This window comes from Triturus cristatus, chromosome 8 (genome assembly GCF_964204655.1).
Source record: "Triturus cristatus chromosome 8, aTriCri1.1, whole genome shotgun sequence".
Taxonomy (NCBI): domain Eukaryota; kingdom Metazoa; phylum Chordata; class Amphibia; order Caudata; family Salamandridae; genus Triturus; species Triturus cristatus.
This window is the reverse complement of record NC_140591.1, coordinates 1651180206-1651195176: the sequence shown is the minus strand read 5'-3', so window position 1 is coordinate 1651195176 and position 14971 is coordinate 1651180206. Positions and strand designations below refer to the sequence as shown.

Below are 14971 nucleotides of genomic sequence, written 5' to 3'. Positions count from 1 at the left end.
AAGATGGCGACCTCACCCTGGAACCACCATGTATGTATGTGTGCAAGCATGTATTAATGTAGTATGTATGCATGTGTGTATCAATGTAGGTATGTAGGTATGTGGTATGTATGTATGCACGTATATATGTATGTATGGGTCTTTCTATGATGCAAACCTAGTAGGCAGTTGGACAAGGAGATACAAACATGGAAACTGTGAACGGTGGACACAGACACCAATGCTAATAAAGAGTGTCACAAACTCAAGAGCAGAGAGAGATGAAAACTAGGTTAATAAAAAAGGAGAAGGAAAAGAACAAACTACGGTCAATTAGCCATGGGAGTCAGACGTCATGAGTCAGCATTGTCGGATGTTGTTGTTTATAAATATCAGCAAACGATAACAGTAACATGTGAGTCCTGTAATAAGCTCTTGTATCCCATTGTTGAGTGTTCTTTAATTATTGACACAGTTTGTCCTACCTTGGCAGATAACTGACAGTGGCCTTTTATCTAAAGTAACAAGTAGCACACCTACCCTTCACATGTGATCTGCTTTGGCTCGTCTTCGAGAGTCCGGTGAGGGAAAGCGAATCCTGAGTGCACCACACAGACTCCCCCAATCAGAATGTCTCCGTCCGAGGAGTAGGAGTCAAGTGTCCAGCCTTGGACTCTGCACCCCGACTGCAAGCCCCACCCTCCTCTAATAATAGAGGTCAGGAGAAAAGCTGGGCATATCCACAGAGCCATAGATGACCAAGTGGATTCCTAATTCACCACTGAGACCGGCCAGACATAACACAGATGTAGAATTCACCCTTTTCAGCATCGACCATACACCTTGCCTCTCGGACCCGAACGAGGAACAGAAGCATGAAACTGGGAGTAAGGAACCTGGATACCCTCATGAGTGACAAGAAACGTTCTGCAAATCTACTGATGGATTAAAGGGGCAGTCACTTAAAATTCAGTCTCTTAGCTGCATGTCACAACGCCATCTTTTCCACACCTTGTTTAGAGTAGAGCAGGCATCATCTGTTGTAGGTCGTGTGGTGTATTGAGTGGGCAATCATTCCTTTTTCTTAATTTTTCTACTCTGGTGAAGTAATTTCAGTGTTTTATAGAGCCAGAGAGCCCCTGGGGATGAGCGGGTGGAAAGCAGTGAATAGGAACGCACGCCTCCAGGCGTTGGATAATAACCATCATTTAGATAATACCAATGTACATTATTTTCTATAAGGTGAAGATTATAGAGCATATCCTTCCTCTATATTTTTCTCAATTTGCTAAATAATATTCATATCTATATTCAGCTTACATAATGATAATATTACCTGGTGTCAAGAGTACCACAATTGCCTTTCTTTTCCCCATGCTATCACTTCTTTCTAGTTTCTTCAGCCTTATCAATTATATTTTACTGTGAGATGTATTCTTTGAAAGAACGAAAATATACACTTCATTGAAGGACATATGTCTTTGTGATATTAACATATAAACAAGCTTTGGCAAGACCAGTAAGTTTGACACCTCTATGGCGAGTGCAGACAAACGACGAGTGAGTGCTTAATAAGAATAATAATAATAATTAAACAATTTATAAAGCGCATGGTCACTTCAGAAGAAGTGTCCCAGCGCTGGAAATGTCTAGCTACCGAAAAGAGACACAGAAAGCCTGAAGGCAACCAGGGAACTATCTAAACAACCCCTTTTTGAGATTATTCCGGAATAAAATTCCCGGGGCCGATCACAAAGGTAACCAGAGACAAAAGTCAAACTTTACAACTTTTGGTATTCACAGAAGTCACTTACGGCTTTTGGTATTCACAGAGGTCATTTACGAGTCATATCTTTACGTCTGCACTCAGGCTGGTATTTCCTCACCTGGACAGTACTCTCCGCACCCGGGCCATACTCTCCCGCTAGGGCCGTACTCTCCAGCTCGAGCCGCAATTTCCGGCTCAGGTAGGATTAATTGTAATCAATGGGCAAGAATGCAATTTTTACAAAAGGAAACATTAGGAACATGTAATAAATGGTAGAGGAAGACATGAAAATAAGTTTGTGCTGGATAAAGGGTGTGGCCGGACACTACATTATCGATTTGATTTCATAGTCTTTATTCGAATTTTATCAAATCCATAAAAGCAATCACATATATACAATCCCAATAATTAATTATAATTCTGAGTTCATATTAAAAACAACACACATTACAAAATCACATATTATTTAGCAACAAAGATTGTTTCAGGGGTTTTCCATTGTTTTGCGTACGTAACTCTCAAAAAAGTGCTAACACGAAAAATCAGTTCGTCAGTGTGCAGGGTAAGCAACATCAAATAAGACTGCTCCAGGGAAAGTGGTCTTTGTTTCTTAAAGTATGGAAGTAAAAACCATTTAATATATTTTAGATAAAATGTACAAGTAAAGAAAAAGTGTAGATCATTTTGTAAACTCACTCCATCACATGGGCATAACATATGTTCAGATTTCGATGAAAAGTAACCTAATGGAAAGCATAATAGAAACCTGACAGTACCTGCCCTTAGTTTAGACAGCAATGATCTTTCCCAATTTGTCATTGGTAAGGTGAGATACAAAGGAATTGGTTGTCTATACAGGTTTTTACTCACATAGGCCTGGACAGTTGTTTTTGTTAATTCCACTTCCAATCTTTCTTTACTATAAAGTGCGTACAGTGCAAACTTAGTTTCATTTTTGTCTGTGGGCTCAATCTTAGTAGGATCGGTAAATAGATGGCCTCTACCCACGCTGCTTAGTTTCTTAAAAACTCCAGCAAGCCACGGGATTGTCATCCCTTTCTCACAATTGAGACAATCTCTTATAATTTCATGGGTTAGAGAGGCCGCTGTATTCCTCCAGATGGCCAGCCAAAACAAGGCTGATCTTGTTGCTATAAAATCTGATATGTAGTGCAAATTTAGTTCACAATGACAAATATACTCTGAGGTAGAAATAGGGGCTCCAAGGAATTTCCTGCAGAAACGATTTTCCTCGGTTTGAATACTAAATGTCTTTCCCAGACCCCATATCTCAGCCCCATATGTTGCTACCGGTACACACTGCAGTTTAAAAAATTTTTTAATTGCTTTAGTTGCACCTATTTTCTTAGGCCGTGGGAGACTTAAGATAGAATTAATGGCTTTTGAGAACTTTCTCGTGGTGTGGGCCAAATGTCCACTCCACGAGCCGTTCGCAGCAAAAACCATTCCTAAATAGGGAAAAGTATTTGTGGAATATAACTTATCAGTTCCCACCGAAATAGCACTAAGCTGTCTTTTCCCTGGCCCACACGGCATAATAAAAGATTTTTTAAAATTTACTTTGAGGTCTAATTTATCCATATACTGTGCAAAACTTTTAACCAAGGTGCGTAGGGCGTTTGGTGTGAGACCCATAAGGACCGCATCATCTGCGTAAAGCAATGTCGGTAACAACCCCCCCCTTATTTTCGGGACATCCGTAGTTGCCAATTTTAGGGAGTTATTTAGCCCATTAATATAAATAATAATCAACAGGGGTGCTAGAACGCACCCCTGCCTGACTCCTCTTTCCACTCTTATGGCCCCTGAAATTTCCCCCGCCATCCCGATCTTTACTTGGGCTTTTGTATCGGTATGCAGATAGGCCAAGAAGTGTACAAGAGGCGCATCTAAGCCATAATTTAGAAGAATGGACCACAGTTTAGACCTATTTACAAAGTCAAATGCGGACGATAAGTCCATAAAGGCTAGGTAAATTGGTGACGACCTGGCGACGTTATATTTGCCAATTACTAAATTTAAATTCAGGCACTGCTCTGTCGTCCCAACCCTACTTCGGTAGCCCATTTGACACGGGTCCAAAACACCCGATTCCTCTGCCCAAGTATTTACTCTATTATATAAGACTCCTCCCAGAATTTTCAAAGTGTTGTCTAGGAGTGAAATAGGTCTATAATTCACTGGGTCTGTTCTCTCCCCCTTCTTATATATAGGCACTATTATGCTTGTAGACCATGTTTCGGGCATAGGTGCTAGGGGTAGGCTATTAAAAACATTCATTAAAATAGGTGCCCAAAATTCAAGTTTCCATTTAATTATATCTATTGGAAAACCGTCTGGCCCAGGGGCCTTATTACCAACGCTCTGTTTAATAGCCACAGTCACCTCGCCTAAGCTAATCTGTATAGGACACAGTTGGCCTGGTGTATATTCATCATTAACATTTGGGGGTGTGGCGTATACTTTGGAGAAATGATCTTCCCACCGATCACTCGGGATGATGCAGCTAATTGTTGATAGTTGATTTCCCATATTACGCATCTTTTTCACTACAGGCCAGAAAGTAATTCCATTCTTCCCTGCTGCGGAATCAGATAGCTCCTCCCAGTGCTCTATCAGAATCGCTGCCTTGCGTTCCTCTATTGTGGATTTATACTTCTTTCTTGCCTCCCTGACCTCCAATCGGCACCTCGGTTTTGCGCTCAATGCCTTATGTAAGGCCCTGTTAGCAACTGAGCAGTTTCTATCGAACCACCTGGGATCCCTATCTATCCTTTGATTAGGGGCGGTTAGGAGTGACTTCATAACTGTACATAGACTGGTAAAATCTTTGGTTACCCTAAAATTATTCCCATCTGAGAGTATACATGAGTCAATCAGATGATGATGCTTGTTTACAACAAGCTCGACTATCCTTCCACTGTCGACCCCCCTCCATCTCAACCTCAGATTATTTGTGACGGGGGTAATATCTCTTGCACCTAATATACGTGCGAATACTGGGGAGGGACCCAAGCTAATTTTCGCCACTAATGCATTATGGTCCCCAAAAGCGGATTCTAAAACCTTAGCCATTATAAGGCGATCAATTAACTCAGGTGACATAAAAATATAATCAATAATTGAGGAGTGGTCTCTACCTCTGAATGTTGGAACGTGATTAATTGTAAAGATATGGTTTACGTCCATCACGTTCGTTAAAACATGCTCACGAATAGAGCAATCCAATTCTATGCCCCGTTTTACCGCACGGTCAGTTTGGATATTTCCTTTATTTAATTCAGAATTGGGAATCTTTGCATTAAAATCCCCGGCTAGGATGATCCTATTACACTTGCTTTTGTCTAATGGTTCGATCACATCAGATATACATTATAACCCAGAAGCGTTTTCTTCTTTGCATCATGGTACAGTTAGTGCACAGTTTGCGCTCCCCTCAGTGTTGATTGTGTTAGCAACACTACAGCCAACTCTAGGGTAGTGCCCTTAGTGTTGACTATAGTGTTGACACTGCAGTCAACAATGAGGGGAGAGCAAATGGTACCATAATACAAAGGAGCAAACTTTTCTGGGTGATGATGTAGTGTCTGGCCATACCCTTTTCCCTGCCCAAACTGTTTTTCATGACCTCCTCTATCATCTATCAAACATTCCTAATGTTCCTTTTTGTAAAAATAGCATTCCAGCCCATTGATTACACTTTATCCTACCTGAGCCGAAGATTATGGCTCGAGCCGGAGAGTACGGCCCTAACCAGAGAGTACGGTCCGGGTTCGGAGAGTACGGTCCAGGTGCGGGGATTTCAACCAACCGAAGGAAGTTCCATAGCTAGGGAGCCGAAAACTAAACAAACAGCCCCCAATACGGGCTTTCTTAACTGTGGGACTTCAACCAACAGAGCCCCTGAAGACCTCAAGCACCCAGAGGGAAGTAGGGTTTGATGAAACTGAGAAGATAGCTGGCATCAGATTTGTTAAAGGCCCTGTAATAATAGTTGAAAGCCTTGAAGGACAGACACTTCTTTAGCAGAAGCCAGTGCAATTTCTGCAGAGCCCATCGAATCCCATCTGGGAAGGTTCAGCAGTAGCAGAGCCGCAGTGTTCTATATGCGTGGGAGCCTCTTCAGCCGAAACTGAGAGACTCCCAGATATAGGATGCTGCACTATTCTAGCCGTGAGATGACTAAAGCCTGGACTACTGTTTTCCTAGCAGCTTCAGACAGAAGCTCGATTATGTTTTTGAGGGGTTTTAGCAACCCAAAGCACCTGCATGCTAAGGCAGTGATAAGGCTATCAAACCTGAAGCCCGTGTGAAACAGGATGCCTAGGTTCTTGACCTTGGGCTTTGGCGCCGGGAGGAGACCAAGTGATGGTGGCCACTAGTCGGGGTCCAAATAGAGATCTGCCCTCCCTGGATGAGGACCTCAATCTTGCCTGCATTTAATTTGAGGCAGGTCCATCCAGAGGGCCGCCTCAGACAGGCAAATCCTCAGAGAGGCCGCAACCACCTCTGAGTTCTGCGACAAGGCGACAGTGATCTAAGTATCACTGGCATACGATATGATGACAAACCCAGGCTGCTTGATGATATCCACCAGAGGGTGAATATAGATATTGAATGAAGTAAGGCTCAAGGATGAGCCATGTGTCACTCACTGCTGCAGTGGCAAGACCTCCGATTGAAAAGGTTTCAGCAGGACCTGAAAAGTGCGGCCCTGCAGAAAGGGCACAAGCCACTTGGGCCTTGTTACTGACACTGTAGCTCCATAACTGCTCTAATAGAATGTTGCGGGACATGGTGTCAAAGGGACATTTTTGGTCCAGCAGCAATAATACTGCTGTGTCACCTCTGTCCAGAATCTGGTGCATAGACTCAGAGGCCAGCAACAGAACCGATGCTATGTTCTATCGAGGGCGAAAGCCAGGCTGTGCTCTACGCAGTAGACCCTTAGGTGCCGATCACGATCCGGTAAAAAATGTCCCCGTACGACTCGTATCGGGTCTTTTTACCGTACGAATCGTACAAGTGCCGTACGAACTGGCAATCACGATTCGCATGGTAAAAAGTCCATACGAACCGCACTGGGAATATTTCCCCACACGTCCTCGGGTCGGAAAATGTGTCCGACACGTCCTCGTACGATTCACCGTACAAACGTGAAAGGTGAACTCCGACCGGGGAATCACGATCCATCCCGGGCGTCCGAATGTACAACCGTATGGTGAAAAGACCGTCCGCACCGAACTTCCATAACAACCATGGAGACGTCCAAACAGGTGCCCGGTACGTGCCGTACCCCCCCCAGCCCCCGTAGGTACGCGCCGACCCCCCCCCCAGACCCCGTAGGTACGGGCCGACCCCCCCCAGCCCCCGTAGGTACGCGCCGACCCCCCCCAGCCCCCGTAGGTACGCGCCGACCCCCCCCCCAGCCCCCGTAGGTACGGGCCGACCCCCCCCAGCCCCCGTAGGTACGCGCCGACCCCCCCTGTGTGTACACCCGTGTACGGTGCGTACCCCCCGTGTACGCTCGAGTCTGACCCCCCCGTGTACGCTCGAGTCTGACCCCCCCATGTACGCTCGAGTCGAACCCCCCCGTGTACGCTCGAGTCGTACCCCCACCCGTGTATGTACGGTGCGTACCCCCAGCGCTACGGGTCAGACTCGAGCGTACACGGGGGGGTCCGACTCGAGCGTACACGGGGGGGTCAGACTCGAGCGTACACGGGGGGGTCCGACTCGAGCGTACACGGGGGGGTCCGACTCGAGCGTACACGGGGGGGTCAGACTCGAGCGTACACGGGGGGGTTCGACTCGAGCGTACACGGGGGGGTCAGACTCGAGCGTACACGGGTGGGGGTACGACTCGAACGTACACGGGGGGTACGCACCGTACACGGGTGTACACACGGGGGGGTCGGCGCGTACCTACGGGGGCTGGGGGGGGGTCGGCGCGTACCTACGGGGGCTGGGGGGGGTCGGCGCGTACCTACGGGGGCTGGGGGGGGGTCGGCCCGTACCTACGGGGGCTGGGGGGGGGGTCGGCGCGTACCGGGCCACCTACTCTGGTCGATTCGTGCCGTACTTCGCTTTTGCGGCACTTTTTGGGTGCCGTGAAAATATTGCCGTCCGGACTGCTGTCGGTTCGAATCGTAATTCCTGGTTCGTGAAACGCTGCCTGAAAGCGTCCCGACGTCACGTCGCAGCATTCCCGGATCACATTCGTATGTATATTTTCGTCGGTCGGTGTTTTTTACGATTCGTACGGAAATGGTGTTTCCGTGCGAATCGTAATTCCATGTTTGTAAAGTTTTACAACCGGGTACGAGTCGGACGGGGAATTCGCTCCGACCGACGGTTCGTACGCGGTTTTTAACGGATCGTAATCGGCACCCAAGTCTCAAAGAACATTGAGAGTTGCTGGTTAACAATTTTTTCTGTAACTTTTGTGGAAAAAGGAAGCAATGAAATGGGCCTGAAGTTCTCAGGTATAGAAGGAGCCAGAGAAGTCTTCTTCAGGAGCAGCACAACTGAGGCATGCTTCCAGCGAGTGGGGACTGGTGTGGAAGCAAAAGAGTTATTAATGAATGCTTGGATAAACAAATGATAGATAGTGAATAGTGAATGAGTGGATAGATGGATGCATTGATTGAATGAAAAGGTAGTGTAGGGTGCTGAGTGGACGAAGGGGTGTATGGGGTGGAAATGTAAATGGATGAGTGTACGGATGTAGAAGTAAATGCATGGATGGCTGTAGTATTGCACTGTCACTTGCAAGCAGTATCAGCTGAGAAGCAAAAAACAGATGTGGCTTCTCCTGAACTCAAACGCTGGGTTCAAAGAGAAGAGTATATCACTGCCAGTAAATAGAATATTAAAGCATGGAGGTTATGGAAGGGTGGCACTACTCTGTAAAAAATCTACAATAATGTAGCCTTGACCGTGGTCTGTCTCTAGAAGGAAGGAATGCAAAGGTTGTACCTGAGCAGAAATGTGTTCAACCATTATTCAGCTCTGTTTTTCTAGACACAAAAATGTGCCATCTGGATTTGTGTATCAAAAATACAGATAAAGGCACAAACAGATCTATAGACCATTCATCCCAAAGTGGAAGACTTGACATCAATCTGCTAGATCTACCTCTGCATCGCTGACCTGAAATTGGAAACCATGGGGCAGATTTATGTTGCCTGGCGCATCCCTGCAAATCAGCAAGGATGCGCCAGGAATGATGCGTCACGCAAGTTTACCCTTGCGCCACACATGGTGCGCCGCATTTATAATGCGGCGCATCATGGCGCAGGAATAAACAGATGCGTGACGCATCCAATGGCGTAAGGTTGGCGCAGTGCTGAAGTTGTGTCACAAGCGCGACGCAGCTCCAGCACTGTTCCAACCAACCCTATCCCTAACATGGTGCGTCAAGCCTTACGCCTGCTTCAAGCAGGCGCAGGGTTTTGGCGCATCAGCGTTGGGAAAGTGACTCAGTCAAATCTTATAGATTTGACTGAGTCACTTTTCAGGGGCGTTCCTGCGACGGAACGCCCCCCCCTATGTCGACACGCCCACGTGAAACCTGACGCAGGTTTTACGTGGCGCAGGACTTTACATCGTGACGCATCTCCATAGATGCGTCACGATGTAAATATGGCGCAACGTGGCGCAGGGTTTACACCGCCGCTGCGTCACAAAAGTGACGCAACGGCGGCGTAAAAGTGGAGCATCTCCGATATAGATCTGCCCCCATATTCCTAAATAACCAGAATAACAAAGATAAAGTGACAAACACGCTTAAAAAATGAATCTACTTTCCCACCAAAGGAAACAAGTTTTGTGCTTGCTAGCCATGTGGAATTAGTGTCACTTATGCGCAATCTGTCTAGTCTAAGTTAGAAGAAAGGAGTTGTGTTGGACCAGGTGCACGCTACCAACCCAAGCAATGTTAATAACATTCAAATTAATAAGGACACTCAGGGCCTCATTATTGAGGTTTTAAAGTAGGGCAGCATGGCCGGCGTCCCTACTGCGCTGCCCTACGGAAAAAGAAAAGAGCAGGAATGCGCCGTAGCTAGGAGATACAAAGCAAACACAAGGAGATGATGTACAGAGTGCAGAAACTTTTCAGACACACACCCCCAGTCACAGATCTGAGATGAATCCATCATTGTTCTTTAGCTCACTTCGCCACCCCAGTTCAGACCAAGCTATCTGCATACCAGTCTTGACCCTTACCTCATGGAAACAGTCCAGCCTGAACTGCCAAGTCAAGTCTTCCCTGGACCAGAAACAAGAATCCTGGGACCGGTTTCAGGGTACACCACTCATCAGCCAAGCTAGCTTGAATCCAGGCAAAGTGAGCAAGGATATCACAAAATTGAAGAGACAAGGGATTGAGCTTTCTCTGACTCCCTTACCGAAATATAATCTCACACGACAGAGAAACACTATATAACACATATAACTTTACTAGACGCTAAATGTGGGAAAATCAAAAGATGTCTTAATACTGCCCTCACACACTTGATAGTGTCATGCTTCATCATTGGGCCGCATCATACATCCAGGTGCAGACCAACACCCTGGATGGAGCGCAATTTTTTAGTAAGAAGATGAAGAATAGTGGTGAGGGTAGAGTGTAATAAAGAAAGACAAAACGAAACACAAAAGTGTAACTCAAATAAAAAGGAAAACAAATCTTCTCCTGGAAGAAGGGACCAAGAGAGGTGCAGATATAAATGTAAAACTGTCTCGAGGTTAACCCACAATTTTTATTTTTTGGTCAACCTCTGGCAGGATTAAAACCAACGGTATGGGGTATTCAGGGAAGGTAACGACCCTTCTATCCCCACTGCAAAAACCAACATGGTTCTGCCAGCCTTTTTGCGCCCAACAGGGTCACTCTGGCATTCGTCAGGGTGTTGGTCCCTATTTACTGGTCTGTACCCCTAATCGGGTATTCTTTACCTTTTTACTTTGTATATTTGGGTTTTGCCCCAACGTCACTCTGTCTGGAGATTTCCAAGAGGATACACAATTCTACAACAAGAAAAAACAAAAGAGGGAAAACCCTCCGTGATTTCCAGACTCGTAGTTTTTCTCATTAGCCTTTTCTCTTATTAAATTTCCCATGCATCTATTTAAGTAATTTATATCCCTCATTGCAGCCCGTTCATTCAACATAACCCTAATCCCCTGTACATGCGGACATCACCCCACACGTGAACCCCTCAGCCCGTGGCATGAGTGCAAAAAGTCTAGATTAAAGACCTACAAGTATACTCACAGTGCACATAAGTTTAAAATAAAGATTTGCCAGCATCTCCACGCAAATCTATGATTCCACTGAGCCATTCTCTTTACAAATCCATTGTACTTACGAGAGTTTACGAGTTTTTATTCTGAACCCGGGACTTTGGGGGATGGTGCTCTTGTCGTCACACTCTGGATGTTTGTGCACCATCGAGTATAGGGGAGAGCAAGGTAGACAAAAAACGGGGCAACAATATTAGTGCAACAAAATTAGTGCAATAATTCTCCCAGTCGTCTGTCACCACCTCACACTCATCAACCTCTGTTTGACTACAAATATCATAAAACAAACTTCACCCCACTAATATCGTCTGCTTTTCTTAAAAATACAGCTCAGAGTCCCACCGATAATAACGCTAGGAGTAATCTGAGAACAATACATCCAAGATATTTTTACCACCACACCTAACAATATGTACTCACTACTCCAAAGAGACACTGTCTCCGATCTCCGAAAGTGAGCAAGGAACCCACGTCCGGGCATACCCTTCCAACTTAGGGTGAACAAAGGAATCACAAGGAGATAATGTATGCAGTGCTGAAACTTTTCAGACACTCACCCCCAGTCACAGATCTGGGTTGAATCCATCATCGTTCTTTAGCTGAATTTGCCACCCCAGTTCAGACCTAGCCATGGGCAAATGAAGGAAGTGACCCAACTAGGATAACCCGGGTCACTCTCGACCTCCTCTTGCCTTCTAGTAATAAAGAGTCGAAGACGCAGTAGAGAATACAAGCAAACTAGTTTATTCACCAAGTACACTGCAGTGGAGTCCAGTCTAACCAGCCTCCTATGATGGCTGACGAGGGACTGACTCTAACTAGGATAAAGTTACATTATGTAGGTTGCGGAGCCCACAAAGACCCACCTATTATGGAAACGAACTGGTAGCTGTTGTAATAAATTGGGGGCACAGAACATAAGTTTCGATTCTGCAGCCTGGTACAAGCTATCTTCTATCCAAGGCCGTCTGGCCTATCCTCCCTTCTAGACAGGTGGGAGAAGGCTTCTATGTAACAGGAAAGACACGTGTTAATGAGCAAGTTTTAACATTGGAGAAATTAAACTTACCAAGGACCATTTCTCATAAATGAGTAATTAAGAGTTGCGATTATAATACAAAATGGCATCTTCAAGAACTAAAATGGTGGCACAGATGTCAACCTAACTAACACAACATCTGCATCTACTGGTTGCGTCCACACAAAATATGCAAATATAATGTATTAGCCATATAAATGCTAACATAATATTGGGTAAAATACGAGTATGATGACAATGTTACGTTTCAATTCTATCAGACCCTCCTTTTAGCATTGTATACTAATACGGACACCTTTATTGTGGAGAGGTCTGGTGCAGCGGCCAGGACAGCTGCCTTTGGAGCACAGGGTTCACGGTTCGATATCCAGCTCCGGCAGCAGCTCAGCTCGGCACCATGTGGGCAGTAGCTCACTTAATTTCCACGATGGCTCGCCGCACCTTGAGACACGTAAGGGTGAGTAGTTCACGCATTACAAATACGGATATATTCTTTACAATTCTAACAGAGTAAATTAAAAAATATAGTTATACAAACAATAATTTGTCCGGTAAAAATATGTTTATAGACATAGTCATCATAAAGAAAAAGATGACACTAAACATTAGCAGTGCAAGTAACATCAGGAACAGAACCTGCAAGGGAAGTAGTTGAAACAAAAACTCCATCGTCCAACTGCCTGATAGTATCAAGCTCTTTTTGAAGCATTACAGTTGCATTTGTATCATGAATCGAAATTCTTTTGGGAGTGAGATAAATAGCACAATATGAGCAACATAAGGGAAGACACTGAATCAAAACACAGCAGCAAATTAAAAGAACAATGAAATATATCACCTTTTCTAGAAGCAAACCCCAACCCCCGAACAACGACCAGCTCCAATTTCTGCTCTCCATCCCGTTAACATTTCCCAAAATGTCTAAAATATGTTGTGTAATATTCTTTTCCATATTCGTGATACCGACCACACACTGCTCTCCTATTATTGCGCATGCACCACCATTCTTGCCTAAAATAAAATCGACTGAATATCTCGTCTGTTCGGAGTATATCCGCATACTTTCCAACTGAGTGGTGATGTCCCGTAAAGCTGCCACTGTAGAATTAGATAAAATTAGCAACTTACACCTGAAATACTCTCTAGCTCATTCACCCGTGGCCATGTCGGTACCAGCAAATGTAATAAAAGAGGAAAGGATATATCCAAAGGTGATACCATTACTATAATTATTAACTTTCAAGTCGGTAACTCCCTCACAGAATTCCTTGGTAAATGTTCTTTTTACCCATCTTATATTTGGTCTACCACACCTGCAAGGTACCCAAAGAGGTAGCACCATTCCCAATGCCACGTCCTCTGTACCGTTGTACATATTAGAATATGTACCATCTGATAAAAAATTAAAACCTGGATGAGCATAGAGTAGACCTTGATAATCTAATGGAGCGTATCTAGTTTTCATTCAATCATACTAGGATCATCCTTTCTCCATAAGCGCATTACATTTTTGTACACTACTTCCCCAGAACAATTGAGATACAAATAAGCATCCGTACTATTTATTACAGGGCAACACGCAGGATAAATACCTGCCTCTTGAGTGACAGTCAAAGCTTGGTAATGCTAACCTGTCTGGGTGATATTTCTTTTACCAAGGTACAGATCACCACAATACATTTCGAGCAGGCATCCAGGGCACCCTGTTCCTCTCAGCTTTCTTTAGTAAAAGCAAACTCCAGGATATCCCAGGCCGAATTCACCCTTTACTTCTACAGATTGGGGAGGACAAACATATGTATAATTCACCAATGACAATGGATAAGCAGTCCATAAACTTGTAACAGAATCAGTGGGATAACAAGCTGTGTTATCCCCAAAGAACTTTCAATGTGTCTAACAAAACATTGCTATGAATCGAGGAAACAATTTGATATAAGACACATGATGTGGTAACTCCAGAGCACTCCGATGTCCAGCACAGCCCCCCTCCCACCAACAAGAACAACAATATAACTACAGCCCAAAATATTTTGTTCCTGAGCAACCATTCAAAAATAATCTGCCCCGGGCACAGGGCGACAAGTAATTGTTCATCTTCTGCAAGAGGACGACCAAACAGATACATGTTTTCCACAATTTTACAAATCAAATCACCAGAGAAAGAGAGGTCATATAATGGAGCCAATGATGGAAAGGACACGAAAAACAAAAAGAAAAATGTCAAAAAAGAATTCAGGGTCCGTTCCAAGCCTACCTGGTAGTCTTCTATTGTCCAATCCTCGGTGGTGCTATTAAGCACGTAGCAGCGGAGCCACACTGTTGCAGCCCATCAGCAAATGTTCAATGTTCTCAGGATAGGGCACTCTCCCTCCTTGGAAAATACCCCCAGCTTATCCTGTCGTGCGCCACAGGCAGTGCACCGAATCTTCCAATCCCTAGTCTAATAGGAAAATGCAGAAACAAGGGGCATTGGCACTAATCTTATCCAATGAAGTCCATCCCTAACTACACTCAATTCTCTTCTGGTGCACTACTTTTCCATCAAGGACGCAAATTGTATCTTTCTACCCCAGGCACTGTTTCATCTCGGAGAAGACTCTGAAATTCAGGGTGCTGGGGACTGAGACTCAGGTTTCTGCAGATCAGATGAAGCGGATACCTGAGTATGCCTAATTTTTTTGGGAACTGTCGCATTCAGAACAGAATCATTTTCTTCCTCTGTCTGCATCCAAACTAGTTGGGCATCAGAGAACGGAAGAAATCTTGGGGCTTTCTCCCTCTCGTGGTCTTCAATGCCTTCACGCACCCAGGCATCGTAGGGAAGAGGTATCGACACCCGTTTGCAGTGGGAA

At 44.9% G+C, this 14971-nt stretch overlaps 1 protein-coding gene across 1 annotated transcript in view; it reads right to left on the bottom strand.

Moving 5' to 3' along the window:
- Nucleotides 1-11225, bottom strand: part of LOC146808492 (extracellular calcium-sensing receptor-like) — a 176628-nt gene extending 165403 nt beyond the window's left edge. Inside the window, exon 1 of the mRNA XM_085623961.1 lies at nucleotides 11143-11225. Coding sequence (XP_085480087.1) covers nucleotides 11143-11225 — 83 coding nt within the window. The remainder of the gene's footprint in view (nucleotides 1-11142) is intronic.
- Nucleotides 11226-14971: the final 3746 nt, after the last annotated feature.